Genomic DNA, 23,942 nt, shown 5'->3' on the forward strand with positions numbered 1-23,942 from the left:
ATAACAAGATGAGATCAGTGTATTTTTTTAATACTTTTTAATTTATTAAAAAGACAGGCCTTTGTACTGAAAATTAACTTAATGATGTGCGAAAAGTGCAATATTACCAAAATCAGTTAATACAGAATATGAAATTCAGGTTTAAATTGCATAACCATCCCGCATGTAAAGCTTATATAATATATATATATTGTTTTAGTGTTTCTTTTAAAATAGGATTGGATTTTACATTTCTTCTAAACTGATATTCTAAACTAGTGATTTGCTAATAACTAAATAAAGTCACTTTTAAAAGTTTTGGACATACAATTTTTTACTTTTAATATATTTTGGTAACGTATATGTTTCACTTAAATTGATTAAATGTGATAAATATAATTGCAATTGGCTATGCCTATGTTTTGCAGTTCTAAACTGTTGTTCTAATTCAATGATTTATGTGGTAAATAAAAGTCACTTTAAATGTTCATACTTGCATATACAATGTTTCCGTATTTTCAGTTTTTTGTAACTACAGTTTAATTCAAAGTTTTTTAAATTGGCATATGCCATAATAACACTTATATATATATAAGCATTAATCAATGTCAGTTTAGCTGCATAAAACACAGATTTTCTGGTTTAAAAAGTTTAAATAAAAACACGACCAACTTTTTTCCAACTTCTGACATCACTGAAAATAGTTTTAGTTTTTAAACAAAAGTTTGAACTAAAAATTGTGTTTTGCGTTTGAGCTGTCATGCTTATTGAATATGGGTTTAATTATGCTAAGAAATTTGGGTTGTATATGTCAAAACATATTACATCAAATCATTCATATCTATATTTAGTGGTCTATTTAGACTACTTTTCATGATGCCTATTCAATTGTATTATACAGTAGCAAAACAACTTGAAAATGTTATTAGTTATCATAGTATAACATTGTACATTGCTGTTTTATAAAGGAAGTTATTATATACCATGCTACGTAACCAAAATGATTTATTTCATTAGCTTCCTGTCTAAAACCTCATACATTAGGTATTTGTATATATATACATATATATATATGTGTGTGTGTGTGTGTGTGTGTGTATAGCGGAACATACAGATTAAAATAAGTGATGTTACACATAATTTGGTTCAGCAGTTTAATATGTAATAAAATACAGTCAGGATCTGGAGCTACAAAATACCTAACAGCTAACAGACGAAAATCAAGTCCTGCAGATTGTTTTGTATAAGAGATAAACATATATATATAGATATATATTATATAACATATAATTTGCCTAAATAGCATTGCCAATTTCTTTTTTTAAATACAAACTGTTAGATTCAATAATTTAATTTGTATGTTGTAGTCTACAGCTAGTCTTTTTTTTTTTTAACATATCATTTAGGTCCCTACATGTTTTAGTATGTTTTCAGCTTAAGATTTTCTTCCACTGTTAACTATATATATATATATATAGTTTACTGTATGTGTATGTGTAAGTTATAGATATAATGAAATAATAGTTGGCACTGTATGAGTATACCTAGACTCTGGAAGCTATTTTGACCAGCAAGTCACGAAGCAAGAGGCTTTAAGGAAATGTAGCTTACGCATGTGTTGGTTCCTGTGTTTGGGCACCGGACACGCGCACGCACATACACGCACAAAACATACGCGTTCACGCGCGCACACTCGAACACTAGTAATGTCTTCAGAATGTCAGAAAATACACTCATGTGAGACCTTTAGTTATTTTGATAAATCTGTAATCTAATATGTTTGTTTATTGTTTAACCTTATATGCTATATTTTAATGTCTCATAACTTGGTTTTATAAAGCTATTTCTAATATAACTTTCTATAATTCGATTGTAACATAGGTTTTGCACAGTTTTGTATTTGTTTTAAAGCTGAAACCATTGTGTAAAAGAAGCATATATTTATGTATTTGTTTAGCTAGTTATTTTATCAAGGCAGTCTTTTATGAACTTACATGTTCTGTTGTAAACTTAGTAATATTATACAGTGTGACTTGGTGTACCCCTATAGGCCATCCTATAGGCCATACACCAGCTTATTTATAGTTAAAGTTATTTCAGAAAATCTTAAGTGACATTGTTAAAATAGAGTTACACCCATAGTTGTTAAACATAGGGAACCTCATTAATTAATATGGGGAATACAATGTACTTTGGCTCTGCTTGTTTGTATAGACACCTAGCAGCAAGAAAAATCTGTTAAACTAAGCTGCTAAAACATATGGTTTTGCGCCTGTTTAAAAGTCGGGGTAACATGGAACCCAGACACCCCTAAAGTTCTGCCTACGCTGTAACTCATACATTGTGTTTAAATATGAATGACGCTGTGACTGTGATCGGAAACTACTGGTTAGATCATATATATATAGTGAGTCATATGCATAGACTGTGGGCAAGCCAGCCTAAAAAATTGAGGTTTTGTTGACATTTTCACAGCTAGGACAAAATGAGCTTGAATGTATATATATAAAAATTTAGGATTTTAACATGTTTGTTTCATTAGGACTTAGGTATTATAACTTTACTGCTAAATTTTACAGACTTAGCTACTTCTATTTGACTTATTATATGCTCTATTTCAGATTTTGGCTTATGTAAATACTGATTAACTTTATATATATATATATAACTTGAGCATTGAATAGTTGCTGTTTAAAAAGATCCTGAATTTTTCTAAAGTTATATTGCCAAAATATTGAATTCCGATTTTTCTGTCGGGCTCGTGCATGGGGACCTACAGTGGACTAACATGATTGGGGAGTAGAAAACTTTACACGAATAGTTGTGAAAATGTCTCTATGCAGCACGGACCCAGAGTTCGTGTTCGCACTTCGGACCAAAGGAGACAACCGTACAGAGAGGGTAAGAAACAAAGTTAACTTTTAACACACTGTAATTTTTGACATACAAAACTACCATCAGCCTTGAATTTCTTAATTTAATACCAAATTTATGCAACAGTGTTTTAGAACCAAGGCATTACTCATAAAAATTGACTCGGAAAATGCACACTCATTGTATACACCTACATAACATTGTGCTATTTCCTTTATTACATAAATCATACACACAGGAGTTAAATGTCATTTATTCTCGTCTCAATCGAATGGAAATCCTCTCAAGTATGAGGGAACAAAGTCTCCGCGGTATTTGTACCTTGGTCCGATACGAAAAACATGACGCAAATGAAATTCTATACAGGTTTGTATAGATTAAGTGTGATTTTGACCATAGGCGCCAAACCTGGGGAGGCAGGGTAGGCAGGCCAACCCTGGAATTTTCTGTCCTGTTTGAATCAGTAAACAGTGGTAACATTTTGGCATCTTCTTTTGGAGGATTTTTAGCTATCCTTGCCTCCCCTGCATTTTAAAAAGTTTGGCATCTATTGCATAGGTATAAATTTTTTTAAATTCATTGTAAAATCTATTGTGACGTCGATAAAATACTGTTACACTAAAGCGTTTTATTTATCAAACATGGAATCTCATTAAATAACGTGTTAAGTTAGGGTGGCATGTCATCCCAGGCACCCCTAAAATTACGCCTATTATAGTGTGAGAATCTTACATGCTAGCCTTTTCAGCTGTTACATTATTTACACAGCTGTTAAAATGCTGCTGTACTGTGAATCTGTAGCATGGCCCATGACCATAAGTTAAACCATTTTGTTAAATGTCCAAATCATAAGTTGAATAAAAATTAAAATGGAATAGTATAACATTTTGAATATTTCTGTATTGTTTTCCTTTTGGGCTGTCTATTAGTGTTAAAAAAAATTAATTTAAACATAAGTTTTACCCACAAAAATATGTTTTTAACTATGTATATATATTTCTAAGAATAAATTTTAATTTGAAAATGCAAAACATTTTATTTGTTTAAAATACTTTTAAAAACGTAAACATTTAGCAGTTTTAAATCGCAAAACATTTTAATAAAGAAATACAATTTATGTATTTTTTCCCTAACGTATTTCTTCTGGCACTTCTTAAATTTGGCTCATAATAAATTCCATTGGCACCACTTCATTGACCATTCTACACTTCCTTTGCCCCCAGTTATATTGCATTGTTGATGTAATAATTGTAATTATTACAGGAAAGATGATGCGTGCAGATGTTGGTACATTCTCATGTCTGGATCAGTCTTCATACAAGGGTCTATGTTTCTACCACATGCGTGGTGAGATACATATTATTTTAGACATTTGTTTAATTGTTTTTAAGTGTATGCTTGATTTGTGTGAGGGAATTATATTTAGATTTCAACTGTATAATTATAGGTGTCAGTTTTTTTCATTTTAAAGTGATGTTTTTAGAGTGCATTACACTCTTAGTCGTCAAACACAGGGAACCTCATTAGTTAATGTAGTGCATGCAATATACTTTGGCTCTGCTTGTTTGTATAGACACCTAACAGCAGGGTAAAATCTTGGGTGACATTGCTAAAATACAGTTACACTCATAGTTGTCAAACATAGGGAACCTTGTGGCAAATGCAATATACTTTAGCTCTGCTTGTTTTTATAGACACCTAACAGCAGAGTAAAATTTGATTTTTTTTTAAAACTGTAGTGCTAAAACATTAATAGTCAAAGGTGGTAGTTTGCTGTGTAAACTATTATTAGTTAAAACGTTACATTTTTAGTCTCTTAAATTAGGCTTTAATTATATATGCGCTATGTGAATTGATTATATAATATATTTCTTATAACAGGCTATTGTAAATCTTATTAATATTAATTTTAACTAACTGTCTATAGAGACACGCAGTCAAAAGTAATCTGAGAGACAAATATTCCCTATGGGCTAAATAGTCACTTAGTTTCGTAATAAAGTTCATGAGAATATTATCAAAAACTTGTTTTTAAACTTACATACTGTAGCTAACTATTGTGAGTGACAGTTTTATATGCTAGCAATTATACATGCACTTTTGAAAGTGCATTATTGATGTAGTTAAAACGCCAAGCAGAAAATTTACAATATAGCGTGCTGTTGTTATAGCTTCGAATGCCTTCTATGCCTTATATTATTTGTTTTAACAGTTGTGTTATATTTACTTTTAAGCTTTGTGTATATATAGTTTAATTCTGGTACATATTAATCATGCTCTGTTATTTGAACAAAGCTATTTGTATTTACTATTTTGGAGTCTTTACTTTTGTATAAGTGTCTTGCATAGGCGTCGTTTTTTTTATCTTCTATTTTATAGGTTATTTTATAATAGCTTAAAAATATATATATAAATACGCATATTGCTTTTTAAATTTTAACCACCTAATTTCAAAAACTATGTTCTAGTCTTATAGTCTTGGACTGAATTATGTGTTTTACAATACAACTCCAAAGCTGCATAACGCATATAGGCCTATAATGTGTGTGTCAGTGTGTGGGTTCGTTCCTGCACTGGCAGTGTCTATATTTATCAAGTACCGGATCTGTATCTGTGTACTTTGAGTCGGTGGAGTCTTCCGCTTTACCACCGTGGCTGGCTGATGTCTTGTAAACCCTCAATTCCTATTTCCGTGTCAAGACGGTTGATAAGGCATACCACGTCTACGTGAGAGCGGCGTATTAACATACTGTATTAGATTCTTAGTCCGTGAGACTCTATACTACAGACGAATTTGTATTTAACTAAGCCATTTGATATTTCCTTGTGAAAAAGTTACTTTATTTGTTGCGAAATTGGAATATCGTTAGGACGTAATTGTAAGCGCCGTATTAATATACTGCGTTAGATTCTTGGTCCATAACTTATACAAAAGCCTACCTAATAGTTAAATACATTTTCCTTTTTGGTAGTTAATGTTTGGTTTTCGGTAGTTAGGCTATGTTTAGCTTTTTAAATGTCAAAATATATTTATTGCATTAAATTTCCTCTTTACCAAGCGTTAATACATCATTTCCTTCAGTTTAACACCATAATCTTACAGAACACCTTAAACTGGACTTTTGGCATTTTTATAACACTGTTGTAAACCGTTGTGTGGTCTGAAAAACCGAGAATTCCAAGCGTTTTAATCTGAATTCCAACAGTGTCTCTCCCCGCTGGGGATTTGCTCTTTTCGTTCAACCATGGTTTTACTTAGCATAGAGTAGGGTAGATTAAAATCGGACCTGTTTTTATTCGAGTTTCTCCTTTAATTCGGTAATAAACAAGGGCTATTTACAGAATTATGTAATCGTAACCCCACGTTCCTTAAAAAGCGTTCATAATTGTCCAAAAAATCACCAGAAAATATAGAACTTAAGCTCTAACAGTATTCCATTTTACCCCACCCTACTATATTTACTCTCTTATGGTTACCTAGTATACGAGATCCAGCTAGAAAAAACTGGATTTTCTCCTTTATATAACCGCGTATTACATAAATGGAATTCCAACCACGATTAATCGACTTCCCAATTGAAAACCAATACCACACGCGTTGGTCCAAATACGCTGCATTTATTGTTACATTTATCGTCGCAATTAATTAAACAGCGCGGTTAACCCTACCCTAAACCGACCCTAAGTGTTATGGCATTTTAAATAATAAAACTGTGTCATTCAAGTACATTGCGTACAAACCGCCTATAAATAATGGTTTATATCGTTTAGCGTAGATATCTACTTAAGGGCCCTTGTCAATTTCAATGTATCATAGCATAGTATTAAACCTATTGCTTTCAAAGGCGTATATGAGGATTAATTTATCAGAAACTGTAATAGCAATGCCCGCTATAGGGTTTTAAACCCTTTTAAGCTACAGGATATACTGCATCGTATTCTCAGTATAGGAAACAATTGATTTACTTTTGTTCGTTTAGTTGATGTGTGTTATGCAGCTCTAACTTGTAGTAAGCCATTTTAAAGCATTTCCCGCCTTGGTAAATGCATTACAGCCAGTGTAAAACTTTTGCTTTTAAAATAGTGGCAGTTGGAATAGTTTTTTTTAATGCAAAGCCAATTAGTAAAGCGTGTTAAAAGCTAGGTAAAACAGTTACTTTAGAAATGATTTAAAGTTGCAATTTGCTAAATTATTTGCTAAAGCAAGGTAAAACTGGTTTAAATACAAAAATAAGAAAAGTTGTGCAGTGAGATACCGTTTTCGCCAAGGCATTTACTTAAAAATACTGTATTAAATGTAAAAAACTAAAAAAAAAAGTATTAAAGTTATGATACGTATTTTGCAATGCAAATTACTTTTACCGTCTAAATGTAAGTAAAACTGTTTTAAATGCAAAAACAAAATAGTAAATTACGATACATTTTGTCAATGCAAAAGCGCGCGTATCAAATAACGTCTCCAAGCCTTTAGTTTGCCAATATAAGCGTTCATACTTAGTACTGTGTACTTATGCAACTTTATCAGTGACTCTAGTTACATATTTACTATGCAGAGATAACGAGCTCAGTTTCCGTCCAATTTGTTATAGATAGGTTAACTGAAGTGTTTATGCTTTTGGCTATAGAATTTTATCTCAACACATTAATTCAAAACAGTTTAGAAAAAATATTGCGTAGGCAGTTGCAGTTGCAGTTTCTATTCTATGTGGGTGAGGTCATGCAGCGTGGCAGGCATTGGGACCTGTGATTTAGACCAGAGTTGACCTATTGCTGCGTTTAGACAGTTTACACTGTAATTGTAAACTCTGTTATTAAGCGTAGTTTATGCTGCCTGGTATATAGTAGTAAAATAAACAGTTGTATAATAAATCGTTTTCTCCTGACTGGGTTTTGTTGCGTAAATTTAGTCCTGATCTAGCACTCATATTGCTCGACGATTCTCGCGAATTTTGTAGCACTTGTGTTGTGTTTAAGTTGTGTACCCTATGCTTATTTAGTTTACGTACGATATTACACGTTTTAACTGTGATTGTTGTTTAATTTTTTATATAGTCAGTAAAAAAAAAAAAAAAACGTCGGTAAAGTGTAATGTAATATAGCCGACAATTTTGCTTGCAAAAGTTATAAATATATTAGCCCAGCAAAAAACAGTTTTTTTCTTAAAAAAACGGCTTTAATCTAACTAGGCCACATAATAGTCATATCGAAAAGCGCTTATGTGAGAAATTTCTGCATACATAATACGCGCCGTTCTTCTCAGTAAGACGGATGTGCTATACTACATGTTTAATTTAAAGCCTTGCGTCTTATGCATGCTACAATGAATATTTCAGTGTGGGGATAAAATAAAACGGTGGTTTCTAAAACCAACAGAAACATTTTCATCGGGTAAAAGAGATATTTCGACAGAATGTGCTCAGTCTACCACGGACGGCCAATAAATAAACATTATATTAGGTGGTTGGGGTAAGACGGTCCATGTTTTCATTCCATTATATCGTGTTATAGTTATAGTAGGGGGGGTAAGATGGTTCATGTTTTTATTCTCTTTTATCGTCCCATTTCGTACTGGTAGTAAACGAAGAATATTGACAAAATTTTATAACCGTATTCCCACGACTCGAAAAGAGCGTTGTTAATTGTTAAAAAATGATTAGAAAATTTGGGATATTATGTGCTAATCGTATCCACCGTAACCCACATTACCACAGTACTCTATCACACTGGCGTCGATTTATATGGTGCAGGGTATGCAGGCCTACCCTGAGAATTTTGCAGGGGTTGCAGCAACCCCTGGATTTTCCAATAATAAAAGCAAAGTATTCCTTAACTATTCTTAAATAAATATATTTAACGTTACCAAATAATTACTTTATAGTAGCTACGCAATGCCTTAATTTTTCTCAACGTATAAACGTGCTAATTTTGCACCCTGCGCGGCTACGTATAACGGCTGCGTGTGACGTCACACAAATCGTCTGTTAAAATGAAGGGAAATCGTGGCGGCAATGCTCCTTTGATCGGTGCTAGGCGAACACAACTTTGATCGTGTGTTGTGAAACATGATTGACGCATGTTTAATCAATTTTGTTTTTTTCCTTGAATTTTGTTAAATGATTATTTCAAACTTCATTGCGCCCGTCAACCAACACGGAATTGTTACGTGTTCAATTCTGATGCGAACAATGTTTTTGTTGCACAATTACAAGTTTAAAACTCAATTATTGCATTACAAACAATATTGTGACGCAGAGAATTAAGTAAGATATTGCGCAATGCTGCTACATTATCGATTACTAATATTTCAGAAATTTCAGGGTTTATTGAGTCGAGTTAAGTGTTGTAAAAGAAAACGAAAAATGAGTAAAAGAAAACGAAATCTGCAGCCAAATTTGTTTGCATTTTATCCGACAGCCCAACCATCAGACAGTTCAGCTTCAACCAGTGAGGTAACGGACAATACAGATAATGAACCAGCAATAGTTATTAGTGAAGCACATATGCTAAGTCGGCCTACACGTAAGCCTGGCAACCGTACGTTCCAAGCGTCTTGGAAAATCGACTTTCCCTGGGTGTGCTACGATGAAGTTAACGATGTAGCAAGATGTAAAGTCTGCACTTGGGCCGTTCAACACAGTTGTGTAACTGAACGCACATTAAATGCCTTGAAACACAGATATACTTGCTGGATAGAGGGCTTCAACGACTGGCGAAAAGGTAGAGCAGCTATAAGAAAGCACGGGTCGAGTGAGATTCATAGAGAGTGTGTCTCTGCCAAGTTAAACGATTCCTCGCGGGCAGCTGATTTGGTAACTGATATATCAGTTAGTAAAATGAAAGAAAACAGGATTGCCTTAAACGCTCTTTTCGATGCTATATGCTTTTTGGGAAGACAGGGGTTGGCATTGAGAGGTCACACGGAGGAAAATTCAAATTTAGTACAAAGTTTAAAATTATTAGGAAAATATAACGATACTGTAAAAAATTGGATCTCACGTAAAACCAGGTTCCTTTCGGCCGAAATACAAAACGAAATACTTGAAAGTTTGGCTCTCCGGGTGCTAAGGCACGAAATTCATCAGGTAAAGGCAGCGCGGTTGTTCAGTATTATTTCTGATGAAACGGCAGATGTTTCTAATAAAGAACAAGTTTGTATTTGTATCCGCTATGTCGACGATAAGTTTATTATTCACGAGTCCTTTATTGGCCTGTTCGAAACCTGCGAAACATCTTCTGCAACTTTGCATAAGCTTATTCAGTCGGCGATCACTTCAGTTGGGTTATCCTTTAATGATTGTCGCGGGCAGTCATACGACGGCGCGGCAAACATGAGTGGCCATCTATCGGGGGTGCAAGCTCGTTTTAAAGAAATGTATCCCGCCATGCTCTACGTCCATTGTTCTGGTCACAATCTGAATCTTGCAATCCAAGACACCTTCAGAAACAACACTGATGCAGCAAACTCACTGGCGACATTAAATGGCGTTGTAAACTTTATTAAAGCTTCACCCAAACGTTTAAGTATGTTTGAAAACTTCCGTGCTTCTGAAAATGATTTCGTGGTTGGTGGTAGATATTCTGCATTGCGGCCCTTGTGTCCCACTCGATGGGCGATGCGCTTTGAGGCGATTGACATTTTTATCAAAAATTACGATACTATTTTAAACTGGTTGCAAACTGTTGCTACAGATTCGTCGATGGATGGCAAAAGTAGAAGCGGTGCCCGATCTTTCCTATTAAGCCTCGAGAAATTTTCCATTTTTTACTGCTTAAATGTTATGCACATGTTGCTGGAAAAGATACAGCCTGCCCATCGTGCAATCCAAAGCAGGTCTATAAACATAGGTCGCTGCTACCAGTTAATAGAAAACTTGGCTCTAAGTTTCACTGAATGTTTAAACACAACAGAAAAGTCCACTTTTTTTAAAAAATGCGCTTTGTCTGCACTGAAGCTTGGTATTGGATTGCCATCTGTTCCTCGTGGGGTCGCGAGAAGAAGCGCGGCAATTAATGAAGCTGATGGCTCGGGTGATGATGCGTCGTCTTATTACGCCAATCTTTTTGGCGTAATTGTGCAAAGCGCGGTCGATTCACTGCAATCCAGATTCTGCCAAGGAGACATTGAAACAGCCAAGTACTTGGAAGATGTTCTATTGTCAGCCATCGTTGAGAGCAAACCCACACCAAACCTGGAACGTATTTCCAACTTATACAATTTTGAGCCATCTTGTGTTAAGAGCGAAATTTCAACTCTTACTTTATTTTTAAGAGCAAAAAACAAATCATGTTCAAGTATAAACGAACTTATATGCGTTCTACTTGGCGACTCAACACTGCGCCTGTTGCTTCCCAACATATCTGGCTTAGTGCAATTGTATCTGACTCTTCCTTGCACAAGTTGTGAGGCAGAACGTGCGTTCAGCTGTTTGAAGCGGGTAAAAAGTTATCTCCGGAGCACAATGGCACAGCGACGTCTTAACCATGCTTGTCTGCTTAACATTTATAAGGAGCACTGCGACATTCTGGACAAATCTAACATCATTAATGAGTGGATCTCCCGCACAGCTACAAGGAAAAACACATTTTACATTTCCAACTAGAGTTGAGCCTTTCGTACTTGTTTGATTACAGTTTCGTTAAATTCGTTAATGAATACAAATTTCAAAATCAGCCCCAATATGATGCCTGCTGACTAGTTATGTAATCCTCGTTTTTAACTGGTTACGAATTAGGCAAGATAAACATAAGGGCGGTTTATTATGAAGCACCACAACGGTAGTCGTTAAACGGAAATAGGGTTAAGGGTCAACATGGAGACTGCGAAAACAATACAATATAACTACTGATATAGTAACTCTACTATTAGAGTTACTATATCAGCGTGGAGTGGAGGACGCATTGGTTCAACGTGGAGGACGCATTGGTTCAACGCATGGGGCGCGACCCATTGGCTGCGTCGCGCCTTATTTTTTAGGATTGCTTGTTTTTCTCACATTTGCGGTTAAACTAAATGTAATTTACCTATTAAACAGGGCAACAGGCGGTAATAAACAACCTAAACATGTTCCAGAAGTAGCACTGATTTATATTTACGATGTTTTCCTCAGCCAAGCAGCGTGTTTGTTACGAAATAGTAGGGATTCACACGTGGATTCATTGCATCATAATAGCGATTGTTTAACCTGGCAATTCATTACGACATAATAGCAATTCACACGTCGATTATTTGCGTCATAATAGCGATTGTCCCCTTGATTATTTAGCCTGCAGGTGCTTGGAAGCAGGTTGAATATTTGCCTTTTCACGCGCATAAGTAAAGTATAGATATGTTTGCAAAAAATACTTCGTACGCGCGTAAAGTAGCGCCTCGGTTTCAAAAACTCACTGATAGCAAGCGAACACAGCAAGCAGATTAGTGATTTGATAAACATATTATTTTCGGGAAAAAGTGACTGCTTTTGTATTGCTGTTTGTTCTCAACGCAATCTTGTATGGCTTAAAATATTACGTCAATTGGCTGTGCCGCATAACTGTAACTCGCGCCCTTTGGGCCGTGGTATATCTAAACAATTTTATGGTCGCAACCCCTGTGTTTTTCAAAAATCGACGCCACTGCTCTATCATATGGATATATATATAATATATATATGATGTTACGTATTTGTCACGCAAAGAGTGTTGCATTTAACTTATGTAATAACTTTGCAATTATTTTTTCTTATAACTCTCTTGTGTATTCGCTTTATTTCAAAATTAATTTATTTAGAAAGTAATAACGCCTAATAAATAGCACGCAATTAGTTAAATTAGTATATTAACAACAACTAAATTGATTGTGTTTACAATACATTACTTGTATTACTCTTTGCCTGTAAAATGATTAACACTTCTAATCATATAGTGGGGTGGGGGAAAGTAGGACACCTTTTTATTCTATTTTCGCGTCCTATTTAGTAGTAAACAAAATGCATTTAAAGAATTCCTTATCCTCGCGAAATCCATAGACCGTTGTTAATTGTTTAAAACACGATCGGGATATTTGAATATCAATATGTGTTAAAGGTGTCCCATCTTCTCCCACCCTACTATAATTGTTAGTTTGTTATGTCTGCTATTTAGTTATTACAGTCCTAATCTTACAATGCATCCCTAAAAGGCGATATACAAAACCATATGTAAACGCGCTTTTCTATAAACGCTATTTGACCGTTGCGTCATAATATGCACTATGACGTCATTTAGATACCGAAATAAAAACGAAAACCATTTTTAGATTTTTGCAGTTTTACTATCTTACGGGCTCTACTCTATTTTAGGCTCCAAATTCAAGGTCCCTACCGGGCCTCTCTGTAGAACCCCACCCATATAAAATAGTATATATAGGTCAGAATATACAACGTATGTGTATAGTGTATATACTAACTACCCGTATAATACTACCCCGCTAGAATAAAGACGTGAAAAATTAGTATCTGATTAATATCATGTTTTCTTTTGTTTCCGTCCCATACGTATTTATTACAACTATGACGTACACGCGTGCAACAATTACGTTTTCTTTACAATCAATTTCAAAAAGCAAGAAGTTTAACCTATACTGCTACGTGCATTTCAGTTTTCGTTTTTCGGTGTTAAATTTACTATCTAGAAAGACTATACTAGTATAGATGTATAGTTATTTTTGCTAGACAAAATATCTTGCTGTTTTGAACAGTTTTGCTAAAATTTAGTTAAATTTTTGCCATCAGGCGTATAGACGTGTATTTCAATCGTTGTTATATTAACGTCAAATTTAATTGTTATATATACTTCTACAGTGCTTTTTATATTACAGCGTTCGCTACAGTCGAGTTAACAATACGCCTTAAAAGTTTAAAACACAATGTAAGCATATTTAGGTTTCGGAAATTGCAATAGCTGTTGTCATATTTAGAAAGATATCCGTATATGTCAATCTATCGTTTCAATGTTGTTGTCCACTTTACCGCACATAAGCGTGTACTTATTGTGTCAATGGCACTTAAACCGCGTTTACAAGATCGGTGTTTTACATACGAGCATTTATACGGCCGCGTTTAATAGTAGGGTGGGGTAAAATGGGAAACTATACTTTTAGCACGGAATATCCCATATTTCCTGATCGTGTTTTGAATAATTAATAACACTTTTTGTCGCGAGTACACGGTTATTTAGTTGTTTGAACGAAATGCTTATAATGTTTGTAAAGTTTAACATATTTTTGTTTATTCTGTTTCACTATTAAGTTCATATTTATTCTATATTATGTCTTGGGTCCTACGGCGAAATACGCAATGCTACTTAGAATTAAGCCAGATTTGGCATGTGTTTCCAGAAAACAGTTTTAATTTTAACACGTCTATTATGTTTTCAGTGTAAGAATGTTATGTTGAATTATATAGTAAAGCCCCTTGTAGTTTAAATTGAGTCGCGTCGCAGCCTAGTCACGTATAGAGACTTAAACGTCACGTTTTCTTGACCGATCTTATGCAATATTAACGTTCTCTGTGCATATATTTACTTTATTGTGGGGTCTTTTGTCTGGTTCTTTGCGTTTTTCAATATTATTTTAAATTTGCAATAATACTTGTGTAAATAAAGTTTTGCGGTATGCCAGACTAAACATCGGGTTTTAGTAAAATGTACGTCAATTTTTATATAGTACCACCGTGGGATAAGATGCCATCTGATAGATGGGAAACTGTCAGTATCTAAATCTCCTGGTCGTGTTCTTAACAATTAACCACGCTCTTTTAAAGTCGCGAGACCACGGTTATATAATTCTGTGAATATTCTTTGTTTACTATTAATTGAGACGATAAAAAAGAATAAAGTCATTTCCCATCTTACCCCACCCTACAATACTACTCACGTAGTAATTTAAGTCTAGCCAAATTGCAGACTAAATACATTGGATTTCCGTTTCCGTAGCAATACAATACAATACTAGTTGTAAATATTGTTTGTACTTGAAAATATATCGCGTATTACGTTTTAGCGTGGGGGGTATAGCTAAATTGAATGTTACAACTTAAGGGTACTTCAAATATATTCAAGCGTACACCGCAAATAACAATATCACTCTACGCCGTTGTGGTATACTTAAATAATTCATACCGACAGGGCGCATGATGTATTACACACATGGCGGCCGTATTTCTTAACTGTTTAATCTAAGTTCGCATGTAAGATACGGGAACAGATGTGTTACGAAATAATGGTGTTAAATTGGCACTATAGCGTACCATTTGTAACTGTCAGTCACTGGAAACTATTGTGCCAAAACAAAGTCCTTTCCCAGCGCTACAACCCACCTTTTGTATTGTACTGTGTAACTTTAAACTGTGGCTTGAGGTACATTAGGACTCTATATCGTTTTAAGTGGAATACAAAGTAAACGAAAGCTCCCATGCTTCTACACTGTGTATTTAACACCACAAAACCGGCCAGTGTTTCCGAAAATTTTAATCTCTAGTGTTTCCTAAAAATTGTATTTTCGAAAAAGTTGTATTAACCCAACAAAACTGACAAGTGTTTCCGAAAAATTCGCTCCATATTTGCCACAGTTAAAATAAAACCACTAAACGTATGTTTTGCAACACTGGCACCGGTTTGTAACCCTACTTCGTGCCCATTGAAAGTGTATTATTCAACTATAAGTTACTATTTATAGACTTCGCTGACGTAGAATTGCAACTTTAGCAAACAGTAAACCAAATCTTATTAAAATTAAATGTTTAATTTTGAGCCAAAACACGTTTTTCCTGTATATTTATACATTAAATAAAATAGAGAAAAGTACTATAATGGATTTGTATTGTATATAAGAAATCTTGTAGTGTCGTATATACACCCGCTTTTCATTAGATTTAAATGTTTAATTCTGAACCAAAACAATATTTTCTATTCAGTTAGAGCAAAAAAAGAGAGCAAAATTCAAATGTATCTGTTTTTGTACTATAGCCGGTCTTTGCCGGGTAGTTTTTCATTAAATTCTAAACCAAAGCAAGATTTTTTAAGTAAAATCGAGCAAAATTCAAATATTTGAAGTAATAAAATTGCAAGTGTTTTGCAAAAAAAAGTACGTTTTGCTGTAAAGATTTTGATGTAAAATTTTTGACATGTAATATACTAATATATGGAATAGCAATTCTTCTGCTAATTTCATGTGTTAGCAGTTTTTAGCTTTAAGTAATATCATATAAAAATTTTGGACCATTTCACCATATTACACACCGAAACTACTTTGTAAATTCGCTCTATTTTGTCCGATTTTAAAGTCAAAAATCCCCACAATTTACATACATATAATAATTTCATATTAACATGTAACGTAACTAGTCATAACATAATACGAAACTTAGCTCTGACGTGGAACGGATTTTAAACTGCTTATTACGCCATTTAATCGGGACGAATTTTCAATTTCAAAGTCCAATTAGAATTAAAACCACTATTTAATATCTAGCTATTCATACAGTACTATGTATTATTACATTAAAAGTAACTGAAATACCGATATTGTAGTATACATCGTCATTTGATGTATATACATGACGTATTTTTATTTTGCTTGACGTAGAAAAACTCAGCCGTCAGAGGGCGATAATAAGCAAAACATGTGACTGAAATTGTAAGGGCTTTTGCGAATTGCGTGTGTCGTCTATGCGTACTTCCCCATTATATTTTAAACAGTGTTAATATAGGCGTTAAGAAGTAAAGCCATAAGCTACTAATAGCCCTTGACAATGTGTATAACCGGTATAATTCTGTTATCCTACGAGGCAAGCCATGGGACCTAAGATTAGGGTAGAGTTGGCCCATTACTCCAACCCCCAGGGTGCTTCATTAGTGACCACTGGGTTGGAGCAATGTCCGTTAACTGTCTTACCAAAAAAATACGGTTTTACAATGATACTGTTATGTAATACACCCCACATAAATGTATTTACAAAACTTTGACCGGCAATTACGTTCTTAAAAAGGTCCAATCCTGTAATAACAGCCGTCTGCTAAGCTACTGAATATACAATAGCTTTCCGCCCTAACAGCATGCAATTCTAGCAACCCTGTAATTCAAACACAGCATACACACGTAGTAATAATACGTTGCAGTATAGCTCACTGACAAGGACTTCCGTGTACAGTGTATACGTTCACTGTTCAGTCATAATTAAACAGTTAAAAGAAGGAATGAATGTAACTTGGTTTATCCTCGCGTGGCGGGGGAACAACGGTCGTTATAACATGGGTGTTCTGTTTCATACACCTCGTGCACCCTTACGAGTTACTACGTATGTAACTTTGTATGAGATTTTTTTAAGGATAAAATTGGCTTGACTTGATTTTTGTCTGTTACGTTTTCGTAACACCAGATCCTTCAAGAAGCTACTATATTTCATAATCTGATTAGGGGCCTGGTATCAAAAAGTCGGTAACCATCAATCGGCAGTAACTTAATGTCTAATATCCCCCAGCGTATACCATGAGAAAATCCGCCAAGCGACACGAACTTGTAAACAAGTCTCGAATTAAGACCGTCTTGCTTTATATAAACATACAGGTTCTAGTTACAGCAGCGGTAATCGTAACCAAATCCGGGGCCTTATTGTTTAGACTGTCAGATAATAGTAAACTAATTTACCAGGTGCTAGAATAAGTCCTGTATTATTCTATTAATTTATGTTTTTGGTTATGTCCTACAGCGAGGCATCGGTTATGTCCTACAGAGAAACACGCTATATTATTTAAAATTTAGGACAGAGTTGACCCATTGTTCCCTAAAAATCATCTTAACCTAATAATTTAAAGCATTTTTAAAAATATTTTTATAGTCATTTTTTTTGTTATGATTTCTCATTAAAACTTTACTTCAATTTTTATCAGACATTTTTACTGCCAAAAATGGGGAACTATTTTTTATTATCTGTTTTCAATGTTACGTCATATGTGAGAAAGTGGTTGTCGGTATATCGAATCACCCTACATTGCCTATACTGTGTCTCTTAGAGCCGGTTTCCGAATATGTGGTAAATTTCGCTGGAGAATTAAGTTCAATTTGTGGAGAAAGTTGGTAATACTTTGTGGCTTTGGGCTGGAGTTGCTTACTCGTTGATAATGGTTTGTGAAAGTGGAACAGAAAGTTATTGTTGGGTTGAGAATAGTGTTAAGTGAAACCGTGAAAGTGTTTGTATACCTGTATGCCTTGAAACCGAAAAGTCTGTAGTTCTTCTTTATTGGCATAGTCAGGAGTTTTGTTTTGAATAGTGGACGTATATATATTGTATGTTGGGGTAAAATGGTCCATGGAAATTGTTCTGTTGAGATATTTTAGGTGTTAAGTGAAACTGTGTGTAGAACTGTGCGTCTTGAAACCGAAAAATCATTGGTTTGTTTTTAATAGTTAGCAGAGTCAGGGTTTTGTAGAAATTGTACCTAATACACAACGTATCTAGTGATTGGGGTAAGATGGTCCGTGTTTTGTTCCGTTTTATCGTTCAATTTGGTATTAAAAAAAGAATGTTTACCGTATCCTCACGACTCTCAAAATTCGTTATTAACTGTTAAAAACACGATTAGGAAACATTGGATACTACGTGCTAACGGGATCCATCTTACCTTATAGTACTATAATATAGTTTTTTTTACACCTGTTTTGATCTAAAGTGTTTTGACCTTCACTGGGGCTCCAAATAGAGCCTCAGTTAAAGGGCATTTTATATTCGACCGACTCTGTAGCGTCGTATTAGTTGTAAGTGGTTCAATGTAGTTCAGTTACAGCCAGTCTATCGTCTCAAGTGTATAGCTATGTTTTAAGATTTGACGTTCACGTTTTAACTGTATTGACAAAGCTAGTCGTTTTTAAACTGGGTATCTTTTTAATTTTTTAAATCCTTTTTTTTTGCATTAAGAAATACAACTTTTTATTATATTCACTCTTATGTAGTATTGTAGTAGTAACGAAACACTAATTTAACTGTTTTAGTATTGTTTAATAAAGTCGTTTGTTTTTTTAACTGTGCATTTTTTTCAAAGTCAGTTTTTATTTTGTATTATATCGATTTTAGGCTTTTTTGTAGGCTACCTCGCTATTGCATTGGTAAATGTAATTTTAGCAATAAATGTAAACGACAAACGTCGTTATTAAATCCCTATATTTCTACTTTTTCGCACGTCTATCAAAGATTTCTAATTGATTTGCGACAAAAAAGGTTTAAGCATTTAAACTAAACCCATAAAACCCCTTTGTTGTTGTCACGTTATAACACTGAGCGTGATTATATATTAGCAGAAAACAAAACATTCTTTGCATGCCCACGTTTCTGGCGAGCGTGCATGAGGTACGAGCTAATTATAGATGTCAGTTGAACTCCTCGCAACCCTCGCATATTCACTGATGCGTATCGTGTGTGTAACTCGGCTTTGTGTGCATGTTGCTACTACAGATATTGCGTGCCACGCACACTTTAAAGGGGTATTATTTGGGGGTCCAATACACGTTGCTTTGAAGCGTATAGTAGGGTGGGGGAAGATGGGACATCTTTTCGTTCTATTTTTTCTACGTCCAATTTACTAGTGAACATAGAACAATCAAAGAATTATAAAACCGTATCCTCGGGATTCTCATAAACCGTTGTTAATTGTTTAAAATACGGTCAGGATATATATTTGGATATTTATGCGCTAAAGGTGTCCAAACTTCCTCCACCCTACTATATAATTTAAATCTTAAAATTACTAATTTATAGTAAAAAAACACAAAACAGTTTCTTTGTCCTTTAAACAAGATATATATACTAGTTTACAGTTTTATAAAAATTATAATCCTTTAAACAATGTATATATACTAGTTTGTAATAAAACATAATAATAAATAGTTATAATTGTGGTAGGCATTTCAATTGCAACAGATACGTTTACTAAAATTCTCTTTTTTGTGGTTTTTAGTATTCTGTACTTCTGGTTTATGTACCTTTAATTTAAAAGCCATACATAGTACTGTGGGGTAAAATGGAATACTGTTATCACCTGATACCCATATTTCCTGATTGTGTTTTTAACAATTAACAACGCTGTTTAATGTCTATGTTTACTACCAAATGAGACGAGTAAAGAAAATAAAACACGTCCCATCTAACCCCTGCTATATTTTTGGTAATATTTTTGTAAAATGCAATTCAATGAACGAATAAACGTATAGATTTTAACGTGTAATATAAAAACGCGGTTACTGCCTTTGATAATGTTCATACAGACAACTTATTGACACATTTCATTGGAAAAGTACTTTTAATCCACTAACGTTATGCCCCCCTACTGATATATGTCTCCACAACTCATTATAGTAAATTGTCTCTTTCTCTGGCCAGTCTCATAGGAGACCATATTCCTTGATCTCGAAAATTTACATTGTTTTCCTGCGCTGTTATATTTAGAAACCGCCACCGTTATTTGCGCAAATTATAAATAGAATATTATAACTTCACACTTAATAAACTGACACATACACATATATAATTCAAAACGTCACAATTTAACTGTCAAAAGAGCCGCAATTTTTATCTTCGTGGCAATTAAACCGCAAAAATGCTCCGCGTGAGTTTTTATTTAGCTACAAGTTCGCCGTAGCGTGAGTGCAGCTAATTCAGTTATCATTTGATTGGCATTTGGCATTTCTGTTATTTGCGTTGCAGAACTGAATGCATAATGACTGGCATGACATACGGCTTAGTCACATTGCATTCATCGGTTTCTACGTATCTATATGAGGTGTTATATGCGTTATGGTTTAAAATAGCTTTTCCAAACTCGGAAACGTAATGTCCATCTTTCCAAGTGACTTACCACTTCCGCACAGCAACTATGACGTCACAAACCAATTTGTCTATGCTGACTCATTAAGAAAAAACACGATTTATGAAACCAAAAAAATTACCGCATAAAACCCGTTCAAGTTGGCGGAATTTTTAATGGTTATTTTACTCGCTAATTATAGCTTTATGCTTCTAATGCGCAATTTCAAAGCGAAAATCACGTATTACATAATACACTACGTAGAACAATAGCTGTACTTCGTTTCACAGTAAAGCGTTTTGTGTAGTCTGCTGTTTAATCGAAAATTACGTTACTTATTGTATAGCCTATTGTTTTAACGCGTATTGTGACTTACATGTTTCACTACCTTTAAAAAACACGCTTTGTTTCTATATTGTTTATATATAGCAAATCGAAGCTATATTATGCCAGTGAATAACCAATAACTCTAGTCAGAGCAGTTTTGCCAAAGAGTATGAAAAACGAGCGTAGCAATTAATCTTTTTCACTTTTTGTTTGTGTTGATTTATATTGTAAATACTGCAGTGTAGTTATTTATTTTAACCGAGTTATTGCGTTATGTTTAACCATTTATATTAATTATAGTGTAGTATTTATCAAAGAAAGTTCATTATTATATCGTCAGGTTGTCTCATTACTCAGTCCTCAGTATTAGCTTTACCTTTTTTTGTGAAGACGACCTGAAAGTTAAGCACCGTGTAGTTAGTGCGGTTGAGGTGTAGCCTCTTAGTCTGGGCTCACGCCAAAGCCTAGGGTACGATGCCCTTACTAAAACTCGACGCTCTTAATTTGAGATAGCGTAGTTATAAGTCAATAAGTCAATGATCATGATCTTTTAAATTTCGAGTATATATATGAAATATATAATGTTTTGGGGGGGGGGGGACTTTTTAATGTTTTTGATGCAAAATAAATGCCAAATGTAGTAACTAATAAGATATGTAAAAGATCTTTATCTTTTGAAATTATTAATGGAATAGAATTGTTTAACTTTTGGGAAATTACCTAAACAGATAATCTTGATTCGCCCTCTTCACGCTTCAATGCGTGCAATATGACGTCACAATAACACCGTCACTCGCGCCAAATGAAATTTTTTTGTCGTCGTACACCCGTGGCCGTTACGCGTCGCCGACCTAGCTGTCACAACGATCGAAAACACGCCGGCGGCGATCGGCGCTGTCACAACACCAATACCTGTGAAAATCGAGCGCAAAAGTCGTCTCTCTTTCTTACGAATTTTTCTGCATTTTTTTGACGGATTTTCGTGTCCAGCAAGCATAGATGAGCATAGGAATGTAAACATGTAGATTACGCCTGTCAGCGTGCTTGCCTGTCCGCATTATCGTACAGTTGATACACGGTGACTAATAGGCGCTGCGTCACGAAGCAGAGAATAGCTAGATAGTAGCTGACTTTATTGTTCCGTGAGACATTACTAAGCAGAAGGCATCAAAGCGCGCCGTCTTAAAACTAGCTCTAATCGGAACAGGAAAACTGGTTTCAAAAGATTTATTAGAAATACAGATAACAGAAAATCCAAGGCCCAGGCAGCGAGATATTTTGGGACATTTTTCTGGCGTAAAGTTTTATATAAAGAAAACCGTATTCTGCTGAGACAAATTAGTAGACTGTTATGTAATTTGTTTTACTCGTTCCTAGTCAGTCTGATTTTTGTCGCGTCTGTTTCACTTTAACTTATTGACGATGTATTATAATTCAAAGGCTTATTGCAGATATAGTCACACTTTAACAGATTAAAACAGGTTTAATACACTTTGTTGCAAAATTAATCTGTTTTTTTTGTCGAAAAATTAGCTCAAGTGCGCACTTAAAAAGCAGAGATAAACAAGTATACGAAAGAGACGTTTTCTAGTAGTATTTCTTCGTTGTCTGGTGCTTCGTAATAACTACCTTGCATCGTACAATGCTCGAAAACACATTCAGCCGTACGGAGATAGCAATTAATTTTAGACTGGCGTAACTACTACGTGCCGTTACGGTTAGTCTGTCATCGTAGCCAATTATATCAGTCAGGTATTTAATTTGTCTAATTGTAAAGATTGAGAATAGATTTTGGTACTTATATATGTATATATGTAGCGTTTTATTATACTAGATTGAAAAGGTCACTTATAAATTTGAGTTTTGTGAACGTAATTGTAAACTTTTTGCACAAAAAAAAAAATTGATGTTTCTAACTATATACTTATATATATATAGCTTTTTCATTGAGATAAATACGTAGTACCTTACAAATTATTTTGTGAACAAAATCGTAACTTTTTATATTGTAGTAAACCTCCAACTGCCTGACGTATATTTACATTCTGGTATTAAAACATCTGCATATAGGTACACGTCCGCCTATAAACATGTATTTCAGTCGTTTTAACGTACCGTATTACTTTAAGACAGGTCCTGGCTTATAGCCAATTGGTTAATCACTAATTTACTCGCGTGTTGTTATGTATTACGTTTGTATGTGTATTTGTAATGGCAACCTTTTAACCCAGAAGCGGAAATTAACTTCTTACATTTAGTCCAAGTAACTTGTTTATCTGATACGGTCAAAGTTTATGTTTTTTGTAGCATAACCATTTTGCGTGGGTTAGCTTTTCAGTTGCGTGGTGGAAATTTACTTTCGTTCCTGTGTCAGTGTAGGCAGTATATTGCATCATAAGTTGTAGTTATGATTCATAGTATTATACAGAGCAGTTGTTTGTTAAAATTTCTGCTAATATAAGTGCCTTAAAGGATGAAACTGAAAAAATCAATTTTGTATGGTACATAGATTGTAGCAGAAACAGGTATATGTATAGTAATAGTATTTAACACGGAATAATAAGATTTCTGATAATTTAAGAATCTTAAATTGATAAAAAAACAGTACTTTTTTTGATAATATAGCATTTAGCAGAGCAGTTATTTGTGTTTAATGCGAATTGTTATAATTTCTGACAATCAAGTGCCTAAAACTGACACTATTAGTGCATTTATTTAATAACATAGCATTTATATGTATTTATTACCATTTTAAAAACTTCTGCTAAGTATTTTACTGACAGTATCAGACCATTTTGTGTGTTAACACTTCAGTATAGTACAGATACGCTAAGTAGGCCGATTTTTGTCGCGTTTTCGTTTGCAGTCGTCCGCAACCATCGCGTATAGTTTCCAGCGCCTGTTCTTTCATGCCGTGGTTCGCTTCATGCTTGAGTGCTCACGTATTCTAG

The 23,942-nt window shown here is 34.3% G+C and overlaps 1 protein-coding gene across 1 annotated transcript in view; it reads left to right on the forward strand.

The window, feature by feature from the left end:
• Window positions 1–2,595: 2,595 nt before the first annotated feature.
• Window positions 2,596–23,942, forward strand: part of LOC100184714 (rap guanine nucleotide exchange factor 6-like) — a gene marked incomplete at its 3' end in the record, with an annotated part of 34,824 nt that continues 13,477 nt past the window's right edge. The window contains 3 exon segments of the mRNA XM_018812184.2: window positions 2,596–2,880; window positions 3,092–3,219; window positions 4,117–4,200. Coding sequence (XP_018667729.1) covers window positions 2,809–2,880; window positions 3,092–3,219; window positions 4,117–4,200 — 284 coding nt within the window.

The sequence above is a fragment of the Ciona intestinalis genome, chromosome 6, assembly GCF_000224145.3.
Source record: "Ciona intestinalis chromosome 6, KH, whole genome shotgun sequence".
In the NCBI taxonomy this organism is placed as follows: domain Eukaryota; kingdom Metazoa; phylum Chordata; class Ascidiacea; order Phlebobranchia; family Cionidae; genus Ciona; species Ciona intestinalis.